Source organism: Ornithodoros turicata, chromosome 1 (genome assembly GCF_037126465.1).
Source record: "Ornithodoros turicata isolate Travis chromosome 1, ASM3712646v1, whole genome shotgun sequence".
Classification (NCBI taxonomy): domain Eukaryota; kingdom Metazoa; phylum Arthropoda; class Arachnida; order Ixodida; family Argasidae; genus Ornithodoros; species Ornithodoros turicata.
Window position 1 is genome coordinate 178,089,300 of NC_088201.1, and position 23,680 is coordinate 178,112,979.

At 50.4% G+C, this 23,680-nt stretch overlaps 2 protein-coding genes across 2 annotated transcripts; one reads left to right on the plus strand and one right to left on the minus strand.

Annotated features, from left to right (window-relative positions):
• Positions 1-11,634: 11,634 nt before the first annotated feature.
• On the plus strand, positions 11,635-15,666 carry LOC135390964 (uncharacterized protein K02A2.6-like). Its single transcript, XM_064620982.1, has one exon. It carries the CDS (start codon positions 11,635-11,637, stop codon positions 15,664-15,666), a length of 4,032 nt encoding a protein of 1,343 aa, XP_064477052.1.
• A 2,093-nt stretch (positions 15,667-17,759) lies between these two features.
• On the minus strand, positions 17,760-21,968 carry LOC135390971 (zinc finger protein 888-like). The gene is made up of 13 exons (XM_064620994.1): positions 21,873-21,968; positions 21,713-21,829; positions 20,996-21,112; positions 20,756-20,872; positions 20,516-20,632; positions 20,356-20,472; positions 19,659-19,847; positions 19,340-19,456; positions 19,180-19,269; positions 19,020-19,136; positions 18,858-18,976; positions 18,004-18,286; positions 17,760-17,960 (listed from the first exon to the last, which is right to left on the minus strand). The coding sequence occupies exons 1-13, from the start codon at positions 21,966-21,968 to the stop codon at positions 17,760-17,762; spliced, it is 1,797 nt and encodes a 598-aa protein (XP_064477064.1).
• Between the last annotated feature and the right edge of the window lie 1,712 nt (positions 21,969-23,680).

Consider the following 23,680-nt stretch of genomic DNA (forward strand, 5'->3'; position numbering starts at 1 on the left):
ACACGGTGCGCAGCTTGTAAGGTGGCACCGTACGGACACAGAAAGTTCTGCGATTAGTGCATCCGTTCGCCACTTATTTAATTTAACTGAACGCGGGGATCTAACTGAAGTGATAAAAAATTCGAACTGGCGACGTACTCGCAGGTGGATTGTGGGGCTTCCGGCAATACCTCCTGGAAACTTTTTAACTTTGAAAATATCCAAGCGAACCTCACTTTTTTTACAGAAATATGAAGTCCTCCACAGGCAACCGCAGACCAACGAAAACTTGTATCACAACAGTACCGCACTAAAAATGACGATTTAGCCCCGACTGCTTGATTTTCGCAAAGAAGCGTGCGCGAAATGTGCGTCGAGAGGAGGTTTTGCCTTCTTTGTGATAAGAGGTTGTCACCAGCATCAAGGTCAAAGCAGGGGAATGTGGTGGCAACACTTCCTTCTCTCTCCGCACCTCTCGTGCGCTTTTCTTTTTGACGATCAAGCAGGCGGGGCTAAATCATAATTCTTACTAATTTTTTTCGACTATTTCTGATGCTATACTGTGAATAGTTTTTGTTGGTGGGCCTGTGGTTATCCGTGATTGACTTCATATTTCTGGAAATTTTCAAAGTTTAATAAAAAAAATTGTTTACAAATTGTCCAAAGCCTTGCTAAATGGCAGCAAAAGTTCCCAGAAGGTAATTGCCGGAAGTACCACAATTTTCCGGCGAGCACGTCGCCACAGTTACATTTTTTTGCCCTGTATATAACCGGAAAAACAAAAAAATAAGTGATAATTAAACGTTGCGCATTAAAGGAGCTAGGAAAGCACTTTAATCACTAGCATTTTTTTAACCAAGCGGTTAGTAAGCTTATTAAAATGCACCATGCGAAGTAATACTATCAACAGGTGCATAAATATCGCAGAATTCGATTTTGAAAATCGCGACCATGCGCTACGACGGCAATACCCGGAACGAGCCGTCGAGCCGCTTGCGTCATTTTGACGTAAGAAAAGTGGAGCCCCTGATTGGTTTCGAAGAACGTCGTCTGCTATTTTTCACTCAGAACCCCACTGCAACGGTGGAAGAGGTTTCTTTTGCTTTTTCTTTTGGTTATCAGATACAGTAAACGAAGATTGGTCTACAGATAGGGTTGCCACCAGGCCGGTATTATACCGGCACGGCCGGTATAATATCTCTCTGCCGGTTGCCGGTAGGAAGGTGATACCAGCAGCCTTTTGCCGGTATTTGTGACACAACACCTTTCATAGGTGCTTTTACGGAATTTTCCTTTCAACATTCCGCTGCAGCTTGAATAAATCTGGAGCACAGACCCAACTCCGTAGTCACCAGTCGTTTCTTAGTTATTCATTATTATTATCATTGTTGTCTTGAGCCAGTACGCTCGTTCTTTCTCTCTCTCTCTCTCTCTCTGTATGTTATCCACCCCTCACTTACTTTCCCTTTCCCGCGTAAATTTCCTCATTTCCCTCTTTTCAACCTCCCCTCCCTCAGCCGGTATTTTTCACTACGAAAGGTGGCAATTACCCTATCTACAGACATTGTTCAAGGTTAGGCCGTGAGATTGTAGAGGCTAGGGCCTCCTCATTGAACTCCCCGAACGGAAGTCAACCAAAAATCGGTCAACCCCTCCCCACTTGACCTTGCTTTCCCTAAAGCGACCTTCCGGTGGATTATGAAAATAAACTTCATGTGCCAGTTGAGCGCTGTTCTGTCCCTGTTTGTGTTTTGTATGCTGTTCGTTATCGTGGTGACTGTTTCTTGTTGTGTTGTTGGTGGCAATATACGTATAAACACAGTGCAGCACTAAGCGCTGCTTCAGTTTGTTTTGTCACCATATATAGTGTATCAGTTTTATCCACTATATAGTGACCGACAACACCGGTTACGTTTGCGTCAGACGACATATCAGGGTGCAAGCAACACGTGACTAGCGTAAATTTTAGCTGACTATATGCACATGTTGCGCGCGGAAAACTGCCAAAGGCAAACTGTAACCCCAGCCATAATATTGCAAGCACACAACTAACCAACCAACATGCCGCCCTGCTAAACCAAATGGCTTCTAAATGTGTCTTTCGTTCGCTAAGACGATTTGGACACATATAGAAAAGTCCTGAATTTGAGTGGTTAAATAGTGATGTTATGTTCTTAATCGCGGCATATCAAAGCAGCATTTCCCCTTTTCCTTGTTTCCAGAACATGAATTTCGAGAACGGGGGTTTCACGATCAGGAATATCGAGGTCCTCCCTTATTCATCCATTGACAGGGATAAAGCAGGGTGAAAGAAAACGGAAAGAAAGAAAAGAAACCAAGTCATTACTGCCACTGACCCGCATAGAAGCGCGGTCGCCGCTTTCAACTTTTATTACGTCACCAATTACGCTTTTTTTTTTTTTTTTTTTTTCATTGACACGCGGAGGAGCGAGTCGAGTGGGAACACGCGTGGCGATGTTCAAGTGTCTTTTTTTTTTTTTTTGTACGAAAAACATCGTGCACAAATTTTTACTCCTCGGGTCAATTTGTAGACAATCGCTCAGAAAATCTAGATGCGATGCTGCCCTTCGCGCTTTTTCAGAAATCGAACACAGCTGTTGTGCTGAAGTCGTAGACCCGTGGAAGCTGATACAAGCAGTGCAACATATATCGTAAACGTCGAAAGATGTACCATGTGAAGCACTTCGTAACTGTAATTTGTCAACGCCTGTGTGTTGTAATAATTCTTTTTAGAGCACTTCGTGCACGGAAAACGGTGATATTTAAAATAGCGATCGTTATTACATTTTAAGTTCATTTAAAGTTCGCGCGCTCCAAAGCCCCGTGTGAATCACGGGCTGAGGCATTTGGTAACGACAAGTCGAAGGAAGTTGAAGGAACAGTTGGAAGGAAGGAAGGAAGGAACACGGGATTCGAACCCGAGCACCTCCCAGTCTCAACGTGCTGGCCATGTCACGTTCAGACGGGAGGTGCTCGGGTTCGAAACCTGGTGCCGGCTGTGCTGTGGGGTTATTCCCTGGTTTTCCTCAGATGCTTTCAGACATATATGTCGGCACAGTTCCCTAAGAAGTCGGCCCAGGGCGCACATTCCCCGAGGGAGACAGTCGTGACGTTGCCCACCTCTGCGTGCCCTTTCACCACTTCACATCGGGCTCCAGGGCAAGCCGAGACGTACGAATTTACGGTAGTACGAACAAGTCAGTGGTGGAACCAAGGGTTACATCCAGGGGTGGCACCCCACTAGGTTACACATTAGTTTTTCTACCCTCCCCAATTAGGCGCTTCGACAATGAAACCAGGGATGGGCATAAATACACTTTTTTGGTATTTAAATATAAATACAAAATACTACATGTTTTCATGTATTTAAATACTGCCTATAAATACTTTATAATGAGAGTAATTAAATACAAAATATAAATACATTAAGACAGTATTTAAATACTATAACTACTTCTGTAAATACTTTGAGCCGTCCAGGCACATTATTCTTTTAAATTATGTAATAAATGGAGCCACCTATGGATGCATCTCTGCTGCACACAATGCCCACATATTTCTTTATTTTTCCGTGATGCAGTGTGATGATTTCAGCATCTTGCGTGGACCGACTTTCCATTGAACGAAACGTCTCCTTGAGTCTCGGGAGCAGCGAGGGGGTATTAGACGGGACGGTAACGGGACAAGAACTGACGACGACTCAAAACCAGCTAATGAACCCGTTATCGCTTCTTCCACTTGCTCTATGTTGAATAAAGTGTTCATTTGTTCATTTGCTGGTTTTGAGTCGTCGTTGTCGGTTCTTGTCCTGTCTGTCTGTCCTGCCCAGTCCGCTGCAACGGGGGTGGCGATATCCTCATTCGCACATTGTGCTGTTGTCTAGAAGGACGTAAATCCCCGAACACACGAGATGAGTGACCTGTAGCCTCTAACCAAGATACCCTTCATCGCTGGAGGCTAACAATGTGGGACTCGAGAGAAGCATAAATACAATGTATTTAAATACTGCCCATCCCTGAATGAAACCCCCCACCCCATACATACACAAAGCGTGGTCTGGATCCAGACCTGGTTCCAGTCAACACTGGATTAGCAGCAGTGCATGCAGGGATTTACCCACCACCACCTAGAACCCCCCCCCCCCCCCCCCCAGGGAAACCTCAACCGGAGACTAAAATCCTGGGACTACGAGTACAAATGTGTAAAGGCGCTCGACCAATAATCGAGATGTGTGGTTCGAATTCAGCCGCTTTTTTCAGGCTTTTTCGATGATTGCCACATTTCAAATGAGTACACATATGTCACTGTGAAAATATAGTGTGGTGTCAGGGCACTGTAAATGAAAGACTCGATCTCGTACAATGCTGGCTGCCTACATATCCGACATAGTTGAAAACAGAACGAAAAGGAACAAGAAGAAACAGGCAGTGTACAATATACCTTGAGTTGCAGAACTTCTGGGATCCATTGGAGAAAGTTGCAGTTTAAACTGCCACCCGACATGAGACAAAAACTCGGCCGCTAGCGAAACTCTTGGAGAACGCACGAGACACATCTGAACAAGTCCAGACGGTCCATGACGTTTACCTTTTGCTTATGCACCTTCCCTCTTATGGCGAGTTTGACAGACCAACTGCCTGAAGTGTCTCAGAGTGCTGCTCATTCCTAGCCTACTTTCTGACCAAGCCCAATCAGTTGTATAGGCGGGCAACACTACTCCCAAACTTTATACAGGGAATGCCTCCCGGACAAAAGCTCACTGCACCGTATTCAAACGAAGTACACACGTAAATTTTAAATGGAACATTTATTTTCATGGTCATAAAAATCCTCAAAATCCGTTGCAACTTCCAACGGCTTGCAGGCGCACGACAAGATCCTGGTGGCGGAGGTTTGGTCAGTCTCCTCGACAGATGCATATTCTACACGAACTGACCCACTCCCCCAACGTGTGAAATACATAAAATGCTGTCCTGACCTGACCTTGGTCAGTATCGACAGGTGCCAAAAGTCCACTTTCCTCCTCAGCCAACTCAAAGAATGAGACTTTGATTGACCTGGCCTAATAATTTTTATTCGTGCCCAAGAATGTACTAAATAAAGCAGTTGCTGGTGAGCTTTTGTCTGGTGAGCCTTAACCACTGCTAACACATTACATGCCACACACACAGAGTTGATTACGCCTTTCCATGCATCAACATTGCACATGCTATTTAATAAGCACATAGCGCTGCAATGGTCCGCGGGCCGTATTGAGCTATGGAGGAACTACGCGGGCCGCGTGCAACTGCGCTGAGTTGATGCAGCAGGTTTCTGATATAGATGACACAACATGGCTTAAGACCACCTAAAACGTATATATTTGGGTTACTATAGTGTTGCTCAATCCTTTTTATTTTTATTTGCAGCATCATGAGAAGACTTTGCACATCTTTTTAACAATTGTGAATGTGATTGCGCACTTCCTATCTTAAGGACTGCGTTGAGGTGTTCGCTTGTTAGTTGTGAGCATAACTTTCACTTATTCAGGTTCATCACAGAAAATGCCTACTTGCACACGTACGTTGAAACAGTTGTCTCCCAGCGAAAAGCAATATCAAATATTAAAAATCAGCAATGTAGGGTTTGATAAGCAATTTCCGCAGGAACATACTAGTGATATTAATCAGGTAAAAATATGACGCAGGGACAGATTTAGGGACTCATCAGCGAAGACGACGGAAGCGACACAGAAATGGACAGGGAACATCGAACTTTCAACCTTTGATCATAACAGCCTGTTTTATTCCTCTAAAACTGTTAAGTAGGTCAATAAGATGCACCATGCGAAATACTTCATACCACAGAGTCAAAATTATCGCAGAAATTGAATTTAAAGTATGCTGCAAAAAGCGACCGTGCACAACGGCGGTGGAGCGCAGTACCAGCATGTGATCTGCCTGCAACCTCGCGCTGACGCTACAAGGATCACACTTGCTCATTGGTTCAGAGAAATGTCGTCTGCTACTCGGCTGTTCGGGGTTCTGAAAAAGCATTGCTATTGGCTCAGTCATGATTCGGCCCCTCTTTCTATCCCCTATTCGACAACGGCAAGCCCTTTCAACATCACCACCACCACCACCTATCCCCTATTCTCCGGGAGAACTGGCAAAACTGGTTTATGGTGGCAAAGGGACAAGGCGCTGGTCCCCACTAACCGGCGAACCAGAACGCGTTCTCCTTGTAACGTCATCGGTGACGTGGCATCTTCTCCTCCTCGTTATACCCCGAGTGGCGAGTTAAGGGTGAACGCGCGGAGCCACGATTATGCAAGTTTTTTTTTTTTTTTTTGCTGGGAAACAAACTGTGCACATCAAAACCTTTCACGCTACTCGGTAAAATGACACGCACACTTTCATCAGACGTCTTAATCTGCAAATTTTTTTGATGGCCCTCTGTACTCCTTTAAAGGTTGATTATGATTAAAGGTTGAAAGTCCGACATTCCGTGGCTGTCTTTGTGTCACCTCTGTCACCTTTGCTATTACCACGTGCCAACTGTGGCCCCGCTCGGCTGCTAGTTAGAGATTAATAATTCAAGGCTCTATGCCGCAAGCTCTTACAGAGTCATCGGCTGTTCCTGGTCTGTGGCAATAGTTTTCTATCACTAATTAACGCAAGGTATACTGCACAAGTACAGAGCCCAATGATAACACCAAGACCTTTCATGAAGTTTTGGCCCAATTCTTTTGTTCATCGTGATAAAGCAGCACAAAGACGCGGACAAAGAAGGAAGACAGGACGACTGCTAACTCTCAACTGGCAGATTTTACTAAACAAAGCATGTTTATACACAAAAGAAAGGTTGGTGCCTGCTCTTAGTCACATGACACCATCGGGTTACACCGCAACGTGTTTCCGAGATAACTTATCTCCGCGGGGGAGAGGCTCAGTGACGGAGCGCTTACGCATACATCACTGAGCCTCTCCCCCGCGGAGATAAGTTATCTCGGAAACACGTTGCGGTGTAACCCGATGGTGTCATGTGACTAAGAGCAGGCACCAACCTTTCTTTTGTGTATAAACATGCTTTGTTTAGTAAAATCTGCCAGTTGAGAGTTAGCAGTCGTCCTGTCTTCCTTCTTTGTCCGCGTCTTTGTGCTGCTTTATCACGATGAATGTACACCAACTACCCCGCCTTCACACACTCCTTCTTTTGTTGTTGTTTTTCGTTGCTCACAACTGCCACACTGGCCGCCACTTCGGCACCCCTGGTGTAAGTAGTGTACGAAGATAACATAATCTATAAAATTCCTCTTACGTGTGGTAAGATTTATATAGGATAGACAGGGAGATCGTATCAATGACAGATTACGTGAGTATCAAAACAATGTTAACAACAAAAGGGGGGGAGGGGGATGACTTGCTCATCACTCTAGCACATGCAGACACAAACCTATGCTGCCTGATTAGGGAGGCATTGTGACACACACACACGAGAGAAATGGTCAAGACTAAAGCAATATTTTCTTTTTTTGTTCCATGTTAACGCAGCGAAGTAGCTCTGGCTACGAGTGGCATACAGATGGAGAGAGGACAGCAGGAAGGAGTGTGGGGGGACAAGAGGGGGGTCAGTATGCGTCCTGGGCCGACTTCAGGGGGAACTGTGCCGACATTCGTCTGGAAGCTGTTCGGGAAAGTCCAGGGAAGACCTCATGCAGCACAGCCGGTGGTAGGATTCAAACCTACCACCTCCCTCTTCAGCACGTCATCGGCAGGACACCTTAACCCGCTGGTGCTGAAGAAATCAGCAGACTGTGCCCTACGTGTGTCAGCACCCTGTCAATAGCATTATCGGAGAAGGAACCGGTTTTACTTCGTGAATGTGGTTATTTCCAATATCCCTAATAAATGTTCAGCTCAAAGTTAGCACCCATCCGTGTCTATTCTGTGTCGTCGTCTGTTTGCGCTCCTCAGTTATAAGTGGTATTGCCGTCGTAGTTCAAAATGGTCCACTATGTTTGCAGGCAACAGCACTTCAGTGGCACAGTCTGATGACAACATGGAGAAACTAGATGAACCTACCCTGAGCTGCCTCACTCATGTATCCTAACCTACTATAGTATGATGTATAACATCTTTTACAAAATAGCCCTCTCGTCTGCATCAGCAGAAATGTTTTACATGGTATTCCACGATGCATAGGAAGATATCCCCCCCCCCCCTTCTAGACAGCAGAGTTTTATAATCCTCACATTTTTTTATTGTTTTAGCCTATTTCGCTCATAAGGATATTTAGTTTCAAACGCTTTCACTAGCTTTTAAAGGAGTACAGCAGGTCATCCAAAACATTTTCAATTTAAGACATCTGATGAAAGCGTGTGTGTCGATTTGCCGAACAGCACAAAAGGCTTTGATGCATGCAGCTTGACTGTTGCATTGAGGATTTCATTGCCCCGCGGGGGCTTCCCTGTGGGCAATGCTACTTCAGTGTGCTGAACAGCTGACGATACTCTGAACCAATCAGCGTTTGCGGACAGCGTCAGCGCAAGGTCACAGGCTGGTACGGCTGTCCACCACTGTTGCGCATGGTCGCTTTTTGCGGCGTACTATAAATTTAATTTCTGCAATAATTATGACTCTGTGGGGTAAATTACTTCTCATGTTCATTTTACAGGCCAGTTTATTTACAGTTCACAGGCAAACAGCAAGAGAACAGGGTGTTAAAAATGCCTTCTGTGCTACTTTAATAGTGGTATCTGTACTATGATTAGGACCTGTAAGGCTTTTCCTCGATGGGCTTCTTACGGTTTCCGGGTCGAAGATATGCAATAGAACAGAGATGACACTTGTATGGCCTGCCTCTCTCACGTATGTGGAGCTTATGACGCCACAGATGCGTTCTCCGATTGAACGCTGCAGGAGATATATCGCACTTGTAGGGCTTCTCACCCGTACGTATCAGCTTATGAAGCCACAGGTGCACGGTCTCACTGAACCCTCCACACATGTCTCCACCTTCTCACACATGTGCCACCCTGTGACACCACAGGTGTGCCCTCCTGCTGAATTCCAAAGGACAGAGACTGCACTTGCATGGCTTCTCACCCCTGTGTCACACTGTGACGCCACAGGTGCGCCCTCCCGCTGAATTCCAAAGGACAGAGACTGCACTTGCATGGCTTTTCACCCATGTGTCACACTGTGACACCACAGGTGCATCCCCCTGCTGAATTCCAAAGGAAAGAGACTGCACTTGCATGGATTCTCACCCATGTGCCACCCTGTAATGCCACAGGTGTGCCCTCCTGCTGAATTCCAAAGGACAGAGACTGCACTTGCACGGCTTCCATGTGTCACCCTGTGACCCCACGGATGTGCCCTCCTGCTGAATTCCAAAGGACAGAGACTGCACTTGCATGGCTTTTCACCCATGTGTCACACTGACGCCACAGGTGCGCCCTCCCGCTGAATTTCAAAGGACAGAGACTGCACTTGCATGGCTTCTCACCCATGTGCCACCCTGTAATGCCACAGGTGCGCCCTCCCGCTGAATTCCAAAGGACAGAGCCCGCACTTGCATGGCTTCTCACCCATATGTCACCCTGTGACGTCACAGGTGTGCCCTCCTGCTGAATTCCAAAGGACAGAGACTGCACCTGCATGGCTTCTCACCCGTGTGTCACCCTGTGACACCACAGGTGCGCCCTCCCACTGAATTCCAAATGACAGAGACTGCACTTGCATGGCCTCTCACCCATGTGTGACCCTGTGACGCCACAGGTGCGTCCTCCCGCTGAATTCCAAAGGACAGATACTGCACCTGCATGGCTTCTCACCCATGTGATGCCACAGGGGCGCCCTCCTGCTGAATTCCAAAGGACAGAGACTGCACTTGCATGGCTTTTCACCCATCTGTCACACTGTGACACCACAGGTGCATCCCCCTGCTGAATTCCAAAGGACAGAGACTGCACTTGCATGGCTTTTCACCCATGTGTGACACTGTGACACCACATGTGCATCCCCCTGCTGAATTCCAAAGGACAGAGACTGCACTTGCATGGCTTCTCACCCATGTGCCACCCTGTAATGCCACAGGTGTGCCCTCCTGCTGAATTCCAAAGGACAGAGACTGCACTTGCACGGCTTCCATGTGTCACCCTGTGACCCCACGGATGTGCCCTCCTGCTGAATTCCAAAGGACAGAGACTGCACTTGCATGGCTTTTCACCCATGTGTCACACTGTGACACCACAGGTGTATCCCCCTGCTGAATTCCAAAGGTGAGAGACTGCACGTGCCACCCTGTGAAACCACAGGTGCGCCCTCCCGCTGAATTCCAAAGGACAGAGACTGCACCTGCATGGCTTCCATGTGTCACCCTGTGATGCCACAGGTGTGCCCTCCTGCTGAATTCCATTGGACAGAGACTGCACTTGCATGGCTTCGCACCCATGTCACACTGTGATGCCACAGGTGCGCCCTCCCGCTGAATTCTAAAAGACAGAGACCGCACTTGCATGGCTTCTCACCCATATGTCACCCTGTGACGTCACAGGTGTGCTCTCCTGCTGAATTCCAAAAGACAGACACTGCACTTGCATGGCTTCTCACCCCTGTGTCACACTGTGACGTCACAGGTGCGCCCTCCCGCTGAATTCCAAAGGACAGACTGCACTTGCATGGCTTCCATGTGTCACCCTGTGACCCCACGGATGTGCCCTCCTGCTGAATTCCAAAGGACAGAGATTGCACTTGCATGGCTTTTCACCCATGTGTCACACTGTGACACCACAGGTGCATCCCCTGCTGAATTTCAAAGGAAAGAGACTGCACTTGCATGGCTTCTCACCCATGTGCCACCCTGTAATGCCACAGGTGTGCCCTCCTGCTGAATTCCAAAGGACAGAGACTGCACTTGCATGGCTTCCATGTGTCACCCTGTGACCCCACAGATGTGCCCTCCTGCTGAATTCCAAAGGACAGAGACTGCACTTGCATGGCTTCTCACCCATGTGCCACCCTGTAATGCCACAGGTGCACCCTCGCGCTGAATTCCAAAGGACAGAGCCCGCACTTGCATGGCTTCTCACCCATGTGTCACCCTGTGACGCCACAGGTGCGCCCTCCCGCTGAATTCCAAAGGACAGAGACTGCACTTGCATGGCTTTTCAACCATGTGTCACACTGTGACACCACAGGTGCGCCCTCCCGCTGAATTCCAAAGGACAGAGACCGCACCTGCATGGCTTCCATGTGTCACCCTGTGATGCCACAGGTGTGCCCTCCCGCTGAATTCCAAAGGACAGAGACTGCACTTGCATGGCTTCGCACCCATGTCACACTGTGATGCCACAGGTGCGCCCTCCCGCTGAATTCCAAAGGACAGAGACCGCACTTGCATGGCTTCTCACCCATATGTCACCCTGTGACGTCACAGGTGTGCTCTCCCGCTGAATTCCAAAGGACATGTGATAGAGCTTCAGGTGACGAAGCTAAGGTTGATTTTGGCTCGCGCTGAGGGTTGTTGTTTGTGCTTGTTGGCCGGTCCGCGCTGCATTCCAGTCGCGGTTCCACCTTGGAATAAACGTTGCTGTTGCTACTCAATGTCTCTACTAGTTATCACAACTGGCGACGAGTCTGACCTTCTACGATGCTAGTAGCGGACGAAGAGTCATCCAGCTCGACAAGTGGAGTACCTCAGGGACTTCGCGGCTTTCGTGGTCCGGGAACGTTCGATCCTTCGAAGGAAGAATGGAACATGTTTCAAGTGAGGTTCCTCGCTGCTATTCGGGTAGGGAGAGTTACCGACGACGCCGACAAAAGAGATCTCCTCATTTCTTCGTTGAGCCCGGAAGTTTTCAAGCGCCTGTACAATCTACTGCAACCCAAGGACGTTATGGAAGTTTCTTCCAGTGACATCATGGCAAAGCTGTCGGAACATTACACACCGAAGCGGTTCAAAGAATTTGAGCGTTTCAAGCTTTTCTCGTCTCGACAGGAGGAAAACGAGTCGGTAAAGGACTTTGTGGAGAGACTCTCAGCCATTGTTGGCCGCTGCGAATATGAAGGCGAGGGGGACACCCGGGCTTGCTCGTTGTTGACAGCCTTCATCGTTGGCTTACGGGATCCGAGGGTGCGAGCAAGACTTGTCCTGGAAAAAGAGTTGACGTTGGAGTCAGCCATTCGTTTGGCGGAGAGTTCGTTGGCGGCAGAAGCAGAGTCACGCCAGCTTCATTCCGAAGTTCCTGTCCACAAGATTGCGGGACCAGAGACCGTCCGTCGCAGGTGTTTCCGCTGTGGGAATACCAACCACGGACCCGATGCATGTAGATTCAAGAAAGAAGAATGCCACTCTTGCGGGAAGGCTGGTCATATAGCTAAGATGTGTCAGAATGGACGTGCATCGATGTCCACCGGGAGACACAAGCCCAAGCACTCGAGCAGAGTCAAGCTAGTTACGGACGTGTTGCTGGCAGATGAACAGGACGGACGATATCTGACTTGTAACCTTTTGGGGAAGGATATCACACTGCAAGTGGATACTGGGTCACGGGCCACGTTGCTGGATGACCGCACGTTTATAAAGCTTGGGAAGCCGAAGCTAGAGTCTTCGCCGTATCGACTACGCGGTTTGAATAAGGGCGAAATTCCACTTCGTGGACAAACGGAATTGGATGTTTCGTTCGGAAACCGAACGCAAAGGTTGCAGGTGTTGTTCACACGAATGGAACACACGAATTTACTTGGAAGAGAGTGGATTAGGCGACTGGATATCGACCTCAACAGGCTGTTTGTGGGGAGCGTCGGTATTGCCAAGGAGTCACTAAACGAAATTTTGGGAAAATTTTCAGCGCTCTTCCGCCCTGGCCTCGGAAGGTGCACCAAGTTGCTGGTCCATCTTCATGTACGTGAGGGGGCACAACCGAAGTTCTTCAAACCACGCCCTATACCTTTTGCCACAAGACAGGCAGTAGAGACCGATTTACAACGTCAGGTGAAGAATGGAGTGTTGCAACCGGTGGAGGTATCAGATTGGGCGACACCAATCGTGGTTGTGCCCAAACCAAACGGGGCCGTCCGTGTCTGCGGAGACTTTAGTGTCACGGTTAACCCGCAGCTGGCCATTGCACAATATCCCATTCCAAGGCCGGAAGAGCTCCTGGCGGTTCTCAACGGCGGTGAGAAATTCACGAAGCTCGATCTCTCAGAGGCATACCTTCAAATGGAACTCGACGAAGAAGCAAAAAAAATGCTGGTTATAAATACACACAAGGGTCTCTTCCAATTCAATCGTATGCCTTTCGGGATAGCCTCGGCACCTGCTGTTTTCCAGCGCACGATGGAGCAAGTTATCTCAGGACTACCGTCTGTGGCTTGCTATCTCGACGACATTATTGTCACGGGCCGTAACGACGAAGAACATCTCAGCAATCTGTCTAAGGTCCTAGCAAGACTGCAAGAATTCGGATTCACTCTGAAGCGGGAGAAATGTACTTTCCTGCAAACCCAAGTGGAGTATCTCGGTCACATCGTGGATGCCGACGGATTTCGGCCCTCTCCGAAGAAGGTGTCAGCGATCCTTAACATGCCACCGCCCAATCAAGTATCAGAACTACGTTCCTTCTTAGGCATGGTTCAGCACTATGGCAAATACTTGGAGGGCCTGGCGGATGTGTGTTCACCTTTAAATGATTTACTCAAGAAGGGAGCGTCGTGGTGTTGGACTTCTGCGTGCGTCGAAGCCTTTGAGAGCATCAAGAGCATGCTAGCTTCAGCGAAGGTGTTAACACACTACGATCCCACTAAGGAAATTTTCTTGGCAGTCGACGCCTCTTCAAAAGGTCTCGGAGCAGTTATCTACCACCGGCTCCACGGGGTAGATAGACCAATCGCGCATGCGTCAAAGACACTCACAGTTGCAGAGACAAAGTATGCCCAAATTGAACGAGAGGCCTTGGCCATCATTTTCGGCGTTAAGAAATTCCACCAGTACCTGTGGGGCCGGAAATTCGTATTGTACACCGACCACAAGCCCCTTACGGTAATTTTTGGGCCATCAAGAGGTATCCCTGTAACGACAGCAAGCCGGTTACAGCGTTGGGCACTCATCCTAATGTCCTACAGTTTCGACATCCAGTTCAAGGGATCGTCGAAAATTGCGAACGCAGACGGTCTCTCCCGGCTTCCAGAAGGACCGGACCATGAATTTGACAAGGCCGCAGAAGAGGGTGTTTTCAGCGTTGGAACGGACGAAATTTTTGCGGTCCAAGATTACCACATGTCAACCCTTCCAGTGACGGCTAAGGACATTGCCGATGCCACACTTGAGGAGCCCATGCTAACAAAGGTAGCGAAATATGTTTCACGTGGATGGCCAGGTCATGTTGCACCGGATCTATCCCCGTTTTACCAGCGGCAGACGGAGCTAACGATGCACAAGGGCTGCATACTTTGGGGAATGCGCACAGTTGTGCCAACCAAGTTGAGGCACAAACTTCTGGATATTCTGCATGACTGCCATATCGGCCAATCGAAAATGAAGATGCTTGCTCGTTCGTATATTTGGTGGCCTGGTCTAGATAAGGACATTGAATCGAGGGTCAGGAACTGCGAGCAGTGCTCGGCAGTGGCTGCGCAGGAGATCCCTGTTCCCTTACATCAGTGGGAGCAACCTGACAAGGCGTGGCATCGTCTTCACGCGGATTTCGCAGAGCTTCATGGGAAGCACTATTTGATTGTTATTGATGCCTTCAGCAAATGGCCCGACATCATCCAGATGACTGGTACCAATGCTCTGAAAACGATCAGTGCTTTTCAAGATATTTTTGTCCAAAACGGTCTACCGGAAGTTCTCGTCACAGACAATGGACCGCCATTCACAAGTCAGGTCTTCGAGGATTTCTTGAAACAACGAGGAATACACCACGTCCTCACTCCGCCATACCATCCGCAGTCAAATGGTCTGGCGGAGAATTTTGTGAGAACTTTCAAGACTGCTCTACGTCGGTTCGAAGAGGGAGGTGACAAGGACAAACTTCGTGACTTTCTTTTTAAATACCGAGTGACCCCGCATGTCACCACAGGCCGCCCTCCTTGTGAGCTGTTGAATAACAGACACTATCGTTCTCTACTTGATCTCGTCCGTCCATCTGTGGTGACGTGTTCTGGAAGAGATAGTCTGGCACGGGAGCGTCAAAAGCGAAATTATGACAGACGAACTCAGGACAGACAGTTCTCTGTCGACCAAGGAGTCTGGATGTTGGACAACTCCAAGAAGGGACACTGGAAGACAGGGACGATTGTGAGCAAGCAGGGCTCCGTCATCTTTACGGTGAGAGATGCCTCTGGGAAAGTTCACAGAGTCCATAAAGATCATCTGAAACGGAGAGAAACTGTGGAGTCCTGGAGAGGTTCGAAGAACATTCCCGCTTCCGATGTACGATGTCGCCCTGCAGCGATTGACGACCCTAATGAAGAGTTTCCCTTGCCGTTTCCGGAAGTGGAAGGGACGTCAAGCGGGACCTTCTCGCAGTTTTCTCATTCCGACCGCCCTCATATCTTATCGACAGAAGCAGATCACAACGTCAGTCGCGCTTCGACGGAGCGTCCGAGCGCCGTCACGGGCAGTCGTCGCTACCCGTTACGTAGTCGTCGTGAACCAGACAGATACGGTGTTGCTTAAAGGGGGAAGTGTGATAGAGCTTCAGGTGACGAAGCTAAGGTTGATTTTGGCTCGCGCTGAGGGTTGTTGTTTGTGTGCCTGTTGGCCGGTCCGCGCTGCATTCCAGTCGCGGTTCCACCTTGGAATAAACGTTGCTGTTGCTACTCAATGTCTCTACTAGTTATCACAGGACAGAGACTGCACTTGCATGGCTTCTCACCCCTGTGTCACACTGTGACGCCACAGGTGCGCCCTCCCGCTGAATTCCAAAGGACAGAGACTGCACTTGCATGGCTTCTCACCCATGTCACACTGTGATGCCACAGGTGCGCCCTCCCGCTGAATTCCAAAGGACAGAGACTGCACTTGCATGGCTTCTCACCCATGTCACACTGTGATGCCACAGGTGCGCCCTCCCGCTGAATTCCAAAGGACAGAGACTGCACTTGCATAGCTTCTCACCCATGTCACACTGTGATGCCACAGGTGCGCCCTCCCGCTGAATTCCAAAGGACAGAGACTGCACTTGCATGGCTTCTCACCCATGTGCCACCCTGTAATGCCACAGATGTGCCCTCCTGCTGAATTCCAAAGGACAGAGACTGCACTTGCACGGCTTCCATGTGTCACCCTGTGACCCCACGGATGTGCCCTCCTGCTGAATTCCAAAGGACAGAGACTGCACTTGCATGGCTTCTCACCCATGTCACACTGTGATGCCACAGGTGCGCCCTCCCGCTGAATTCTAAAGGACAGAGACTGCACTTGCATGGCTTCTCACCCATGTCACACTGTGATGCCACAGGTGCGCCCTCCCGCTGAATTCCAAAGGACAGATACTGCACCTGCATGGCTTCCCACCCATGTGATGCCACAGGTGCGCCCTCCTGCTGAATTCCAAAGGACAGAGACTGCGCTTGCATGGCTTTTCACCCATGTGTCACACTGTGACACCACAGGTGTATCCCCCTGCTGAATTCCAAAGGTCAGAGACTGCATGTGCCACCCTGTGACACCACAGGTGCGCCCTCCCGCTGAATTCCAAAGGACAGAGACTGCACCTGCATGGCCTCCATGTGTCACCCTCTGATGCCACAGGTGTGCCCTCCCGCTGAATTCCAAAGGACAGAGACTGCACTTGCATGGCTTCTCACCCATATGTCACCCTGTGACGTCACAGGTGTGCTCTCCTGCTGAATTCCAAAGGACAGAGACTGCACTTGCATGGCTTCTCACCCCTGTGTCACACTGTGACGCCACAGGTGCGCCCTCCCGCTGAATTCCAAAGGACAGACTGCACTTGCATGGCTTCCATGTGTCACCCTGTGACCCCACGGATGTGCCCTCCTGCTGAATTCCAAAGGACAGAGATTGCACTTGCATGGCTTTTCACCCATGTGTCACGCTGTGACACCACAGGTGCATCCCCTGCTGAATTTCAAAGGAAAGAGACTGCACTTGCATGGCTTCTCACCCATATGCCACCCTGTAATGCCACAGGTGTGCCCTCCTGCTGAATTCCAAAGGACAGAGACTGCACTTGCATGGCTTCCATGTGTCACCCTGTGACCCCACAGATGTGCCCTCCTGCTGAATTCCAAAGGACAGAGACTGCACTTGCATGGCTTCTCACCCATGTGCCACCCTGTAATGCCACAGGTGCACCCTCGCGCTGAATTCCAAAGGACAGAGCCCGCACTTGCATGGCTTCTCACCCATGTGTCACCCTGTGACGCCACAGGTGCGCCATCCCGCTGAATTCCAAAGGACAGAGACTGCACTTGCATGGCTTTTCAACCATGTGTCACACTGTGACACCACAGGTGCGCCCTCCCGCTGAATTCCAAAGGACAGAGACCGCACCTGCATGGCTTCCATCTGTCACCCTGTGATGCCACAGGTGTGCCCTCCCGCTGAATTCCAAAGGACAGAGACTGCACTTGCATGGCTTCGCACCCATGTCACACTGTGATGCCACAGGTGCGCCCTCCCGCTGAATTCCAAAGGACAGAGACCGCACTTGCATGGCTTCTCACCCATATGTCACCCTGTGACGTCACAGGTGTGCTCTCCCGCTGAATTCCAAAGGACAGAGACTGCACTTGCATGGCTTCTCACCCCTGTGTCACACTGTGACGCCACAGGTGCGCCCTCCCGCTGAATTCCAAAGGACAGAGACTGCACTTGCATGGCTTCTCACCCATGTCACACTGATGCCACAGGTGCGCCCTCCCGCTGAATTCCAAAGGACAGAGACTGCACTTGCATGGCTTCTCACCCATGTCACACTGTGATGCCACAGGTGCGCCCTCCCGCTGAATTCCAAAGGACAGAGACTGCACTTGCATAGCTTCTCACCCATGTCACACTGTGATGCCACAGGTGCGCCCTCCCGCTGAATTCCAAAGGACAGAGACTGCACTTGCATGGCTTCTCACCCATGTGCCACCCTGTAATGCCACAGATGTGCCCTCCTGCTGAATTCCAAAGGACAGAGACTGCACTTGCACGGCTTCCACGTGTCACCCTGTGACCCCACGGATGTGCCCTCCTGCTGAATTCCAAAGGACAGAGACTGCACTTGCATGGCTTCTCACCCATGTCACACTGTGATGCCACAGGTGCGCCCTCCCGCTGAATTCTAAAGGACAGAGACTGCACTTGCATGGCTTCTCACCCATGTCACACTGTGATGCCACAGGTGCGCCCTCCCGCTGAATTCCAAAGGACAGATACTGCACCTGCATGGCTTCCCACCCATGTGATGCCACAGGTGCGCCCTCCTGCTGAATTCCAACGGACAGAGACTGCGCTTGCATGGCTTTTCACCCATGTGTCACACTGTGACACCACAGGTGTATCCCCCTGCTGAATTCCAAAGGTCAGAGACTGCATGTGCCACCCTGTGACACCACAGGTGCGCCCTCCCGCTGAATTCCAAAGGACAGAGACTGCACCTGCATGGCCTCCATGTGTCACCCTCTGATGCCACAGGTGTGCCCTCCCGCTGAATTCCAAAGGACAGAGACTGCACTTGCATGGCTTCGCACCCATGTCACACTGTGATGCCACAGGTGCACCCTCCCGCTGAATTCCAAAGGACAGAGACCGCACTTGCATGGCTTCTCACCCATATGTCACCCTGTGACGTCACAGGTGTGCTCTCCCGCTGAATTCCAAAGGACAGAGACTGCACTTGCATGGCTTCTCACCCCTGTGTCACACTGTGACGCCACAGGTGCGCCCTCCCGCTGAATTCCAAAGGACAGAGACTGCACTTGCATGGCTTCTCACCCATGTCACACTGTGATGCCACAGGTGCGCCCTCCCGCTGAATTCCAAAGGACAGAGACTGCACTTGCATGGCTTCTCACCCATGTCACACTGTGATGCCACAGGTGCACCCTCCCGCTGAATTCCAAAGGACAGAGGCTGCACTTGCATGGCTTCTCACCCATGTCACACTGTGACGCCACAGGTGCGCCCTCCCGCTGAATTCCAAAGGACAGAGACTGCACTTGCATGGCTTCTCACCCATGTCACACTGTGATGCCACAGGTGCACCCTCCCGCTGAATTCCAAAGGACAGAGACTGCACTTGCATGGCTTCTCACCCATGTCACACTGTGATGCCACAGGTGCGCCCTACCGCTGAATTCCAAAGGACAGAGACTGCACTTGCATGGCTTCTCACCCATGTCACACTGTGATGCCACAGGTGCGCCCTCCCGCTGAATTCCAAAGGACAGAGACTGCACTTGCATGGCTTCTCACCCATGTCACACTGTGATGCCACAGGTGCGCCCTCCCGCTGAATTCCAAAGGACAGAGACTGCACTTGCATGGCTTCTCACCCATGTGCCACCCTGTAATGCCACAGATGTGCCCTCCTGCTGAATTCCAAAGGACAGAGACTGCACTTGCACGGCTTCCATGTGTCACCCTGTGACCCCACGGATGTGCCCTCCTGCTGAATTCCAAAGGACAGAGACTGCACTTGCATGGCTTCTCACCCATGTCACACTGTGATGCCACAGGTGCGCCCTCCCGCTGAATTCTAAAGGACAGAGACTGCACTTGCATGGCTTCTCACCCATGTCACACTGTGATGCCACAGGTGCGCCCTCCCGCTGAATTCCAAAGGACAGATACTGCACCTGCATGGCTTCCCACCCATGTGATGCCACAGGTGCGCCCTCCTGCTGAATTCCAAAGGACAGAGACTGCGCTTGCATGGCTTTTCACCCATGTGTCACACTGTGACACCACAGGTGTATCCCCCTGCTGAATTCCAAAGGTCAGAGACTGCATGTGCCACCCTGTGACACCACAGGTGCGCCCTCCCGCTGAATTCCAAAGGACAGAGACTGCACCTGCATGGCCTCCATGTGTCACCCTCTGATGCCACAGGTGTGCCCTCCCGCTGAATTCCAAAGGACAGAGACTGCACTTGCATGGCTTCGCACCCATGTCACACTGTGATGCCACAGGTGCACCCTCCCGCTGAATTCCAAAGGACAGAGACCGCACTTGCATGGCTTCTCACCCATATGTCACCCTGTGACGTCACAGGTGTGCTCTCCCGCTGAATTCCAAAGGACAGAGACTGCACTTGCATGGCTTCTCACCCCTGTGTCACACTGTGACGCCACAGGTGCGCCCTCCCGCTGAATTCCAAAGGACAGAGACTGCACTTGCATGGCTTCTCACCCATGTCACACTGTGATGCCACAGGTGCGCCCTCCCGCTGAATTCCAAAGGACAGAGACTGCACTTGCATGGCTTCTCACCCATGTCACACTGTGATGCCACAGGTGCACCCTCCCGCTGAATTCCAAAGGACAGAGACTGCACTTGCATGGCTTCTCACCCATGTCACACTGTGACGCCACAGCTGCGCCCTCCCGCTGAATTCCAAAGGACAGAGACTGCACTTGCATGGCTTCTCACCCATGTCACACTGTGATGCCACAGGTGCGCCCTCCCGCTGAATTCCAAAGGACAGAGACTGCACTTGCATGGCTTCTCACCCATGTCACACTGTGATGCCACAGGTGCGCCCTACCGCTGAATTCCAAAGGACAGAGACTGCACTTGCATGGCTTCTCACCCATGTCACACTGTGATGCCACAGGTGCGCCCTCCCGCTGAATTCCAAAGGACAGAGACTGCACTTGCATGGCTTCTCACCCATGTCACACTGTGATGCCACCGGTGCGCCCTCCCGCTGAATTCCAAAGGACAGAGACAGCACTTGCATGGCTTCTCACCCATGTCACACTGTGATGCCACCGGTGCGCCCTCCCGCGGAATTCCAAAGGACAGATACTGCACTTGCATGGCTTCTCACCCATGTCACACTGTGATGCCACAGGTGCGCCCTCCCGCTGAATTCCAAAGGACAGAGACTGCACTTGCATGGCTTCTCACCCATGTCACACTGTGATGCCACAGGTGCGCCCTCCCGCTGAATTCCAAAGGACAGAGACCGCACTTGCATGGCTTCTCACCCATGTGTCACACTGTGACGCCACAGGTGTATCCCCCTGCTGAATTCCAAAGGACAGAGACTGCACTTGCATGGCTTCCATGTGTCACCCTGTGATGCCACAGGTGTGCCCTCCTGCTGAATTCCAAAGGACAGGGACTGCACTTGCATGCCTTCTCACCCATGTCACACTGTGATGCCACAGGTGCGCCCTCACGCTGAATTCCAAAGGACAGAGACCGCACTTGCATGGCTTCTCACCCATATGTCACCCTGTGACGTCACAGGTGTGCTCTCCTGCTGAATTCCAAAGGACAGAGACTGCACCTGCATGGCTTCTCACCCATGTGTCACCCTGTGACACTACAGGTGCGCCCTCCCGCTGAATTCCAAATGACAGAGACTGCACTTGCATGGCTTCTCACCCATGTGTCACCCTGTGACGCCACAGGTGCGCCCTCCCGCTCAATTCCACAGGACAGATACTGCACCTGCATGGCTTCTCACCCATGTGATGTCACAGGTGCGCCCTCCCACTGAATTCCAAAGGACAGAGACTGCACTTGCATGGCTTCTCACCCATGTCACATTGTGATGCCACAGGTGCGCCCTCCCGCTGAATTCCAAAGGACAGAGACTGCACTTGCATGGCTTCTCACCCATGTCACACTGTGATGCCACAGGTGCGCCCTCCCGCTGAATTCCAAAGGACAGATACTGCACCTGCATGGCTTCTCACCCATGTGATGCCACAGGTGCGCCCTAGAGTCACTGTACCGGGGGAAGAGTACCGCAACCGCTCCGCGTCGTCTGCTCCGGCCGCTCCGGCAGCCATATTGCTTCCAAGCCGCCGCGGATCGCATGTTAGGATAGCTGTAGTCAGTGTTACATCGCGTTGATTTCGCGGCTGTGCACCAAAAATTTTGTGACTTCCTGTGGTGGGAATCGGCTAATACTTAATGAAACAGGGCACAAGCGTCACTACAGTATCGTTTGTTGTGTTCTGTAGCTAACAGACGAATTATGTTGGCGCGTGTTCGCCTCTAAAAGGCATCGTCGAGTCCCGTTTACGCTCGTTAGATCAGGTTTTTTTTCTTTTAGTTCACTTGTTTTGTGGACATAAAACTATAGTGCTCGTGTGTGCAGCTTCAGGTTGACATAAATAACCTCCACCAGTTTTATTCTCATCTCTTCGCAATTAAATTTCTATTTCACACGTTCAATGACTATGTCAATGCCAACGTTTTTTCACGCGCATGTAAAGTGCTGTGGGTTGTTCTTCCAATCCCCCGCTCCAACGCAAGCAGTTGATCTTCCATGAGGAGTAGACCGTGAGCTTCAAGTCACTACATTCCGTCTCAGCCTTTGCTTGTTTCTTTTAAGACTGCGACCTCGTCGAGGGGACCATCACATGACTTGTCTGCAGGCTTTTCCTGCGCATATATTCCTCGATGCTCTGGTCACAGAAATTTGTGACGGTGTTGTCTTCCTCTGCAAAGTTGATTCACTCACAATTACAGCTCAATATTTAGGAATAGTTTTCATAAGTTTCAATAGTTCTCATAGTGCATATCTACATATATTTCGATGCATTACCATCCTCCACTGCCCCTTGATCAGTATTTAAGAATAGTTTTCATAAGTTTCAATAATTTTCATAGTGCATATCTACATATATTTCGACGCATTACCATCCTCCACTGCACCTTGATCTTACACTATGTTGTCATCAACTTCAGTGTGCAAGTCTTTTGCTGACTCCTCGGAGAACTCTGCGTGCGAAGAACGGGGGATAGCAGCCTTCCTCAGCCTCGTAGGTGTCCGGTATGCAAAACTGCTTGGGACTGCCGTCCACTTCAACTTCTTTCGAATCTCGATCCTTGTCCTCGAAGTCGTCGCGTGTGAAGTGGTCCTGGTAGTGGCGTTTTGTTAGCACCGCAGGCAACAAGCACTACTTTGATACGCTCGGCTGTTCTTCGCACAGTTGAACTGTTATTCAATACTGTGTGCAAAGGTTCTGCAATGAAAAATAAACCCGCCACGAAATTTACCTCGCTCAAACGTATGTTATTCGTAGGCGCGAAGTTCTTCCGGCAGGTTCTGTGCCGACCTACGCGTCTCGTCACTTTTGCCCGTCGGAATGCAGAAAAATGCTTTGCCTCACTCTGTCCCGTTGCAGCACAACATCCAGACATGGTTGTTCGTAGTTCCTCAGCTGTCTGAGATCCATTTCACGTACCAAAAACCAAGAGCGGCACACGAACATACGCGCACATGCGTCCCAGCTATTGCGTTCCCCGTAGACCCAGCGGGAGGTTGGAAGCAAAGAGGAGGAAAACGCACCACGTGACGCGCCTCGGCGAATGAGGAAGGCGGCGGCACGGGGAAAGCGAATGCGATACTCTTCCCCCGGGTACAGTGACTCTAGTGCGCCCTCCTGCTGAATTCCAAAGGACAGAGACTGCGCTTGCATGGCTTTTCACCCATGTGTCACACTGTGACACCACAGGTGTAACCCCCTGCTGAATTCCAAAGGTCAGAGACTGC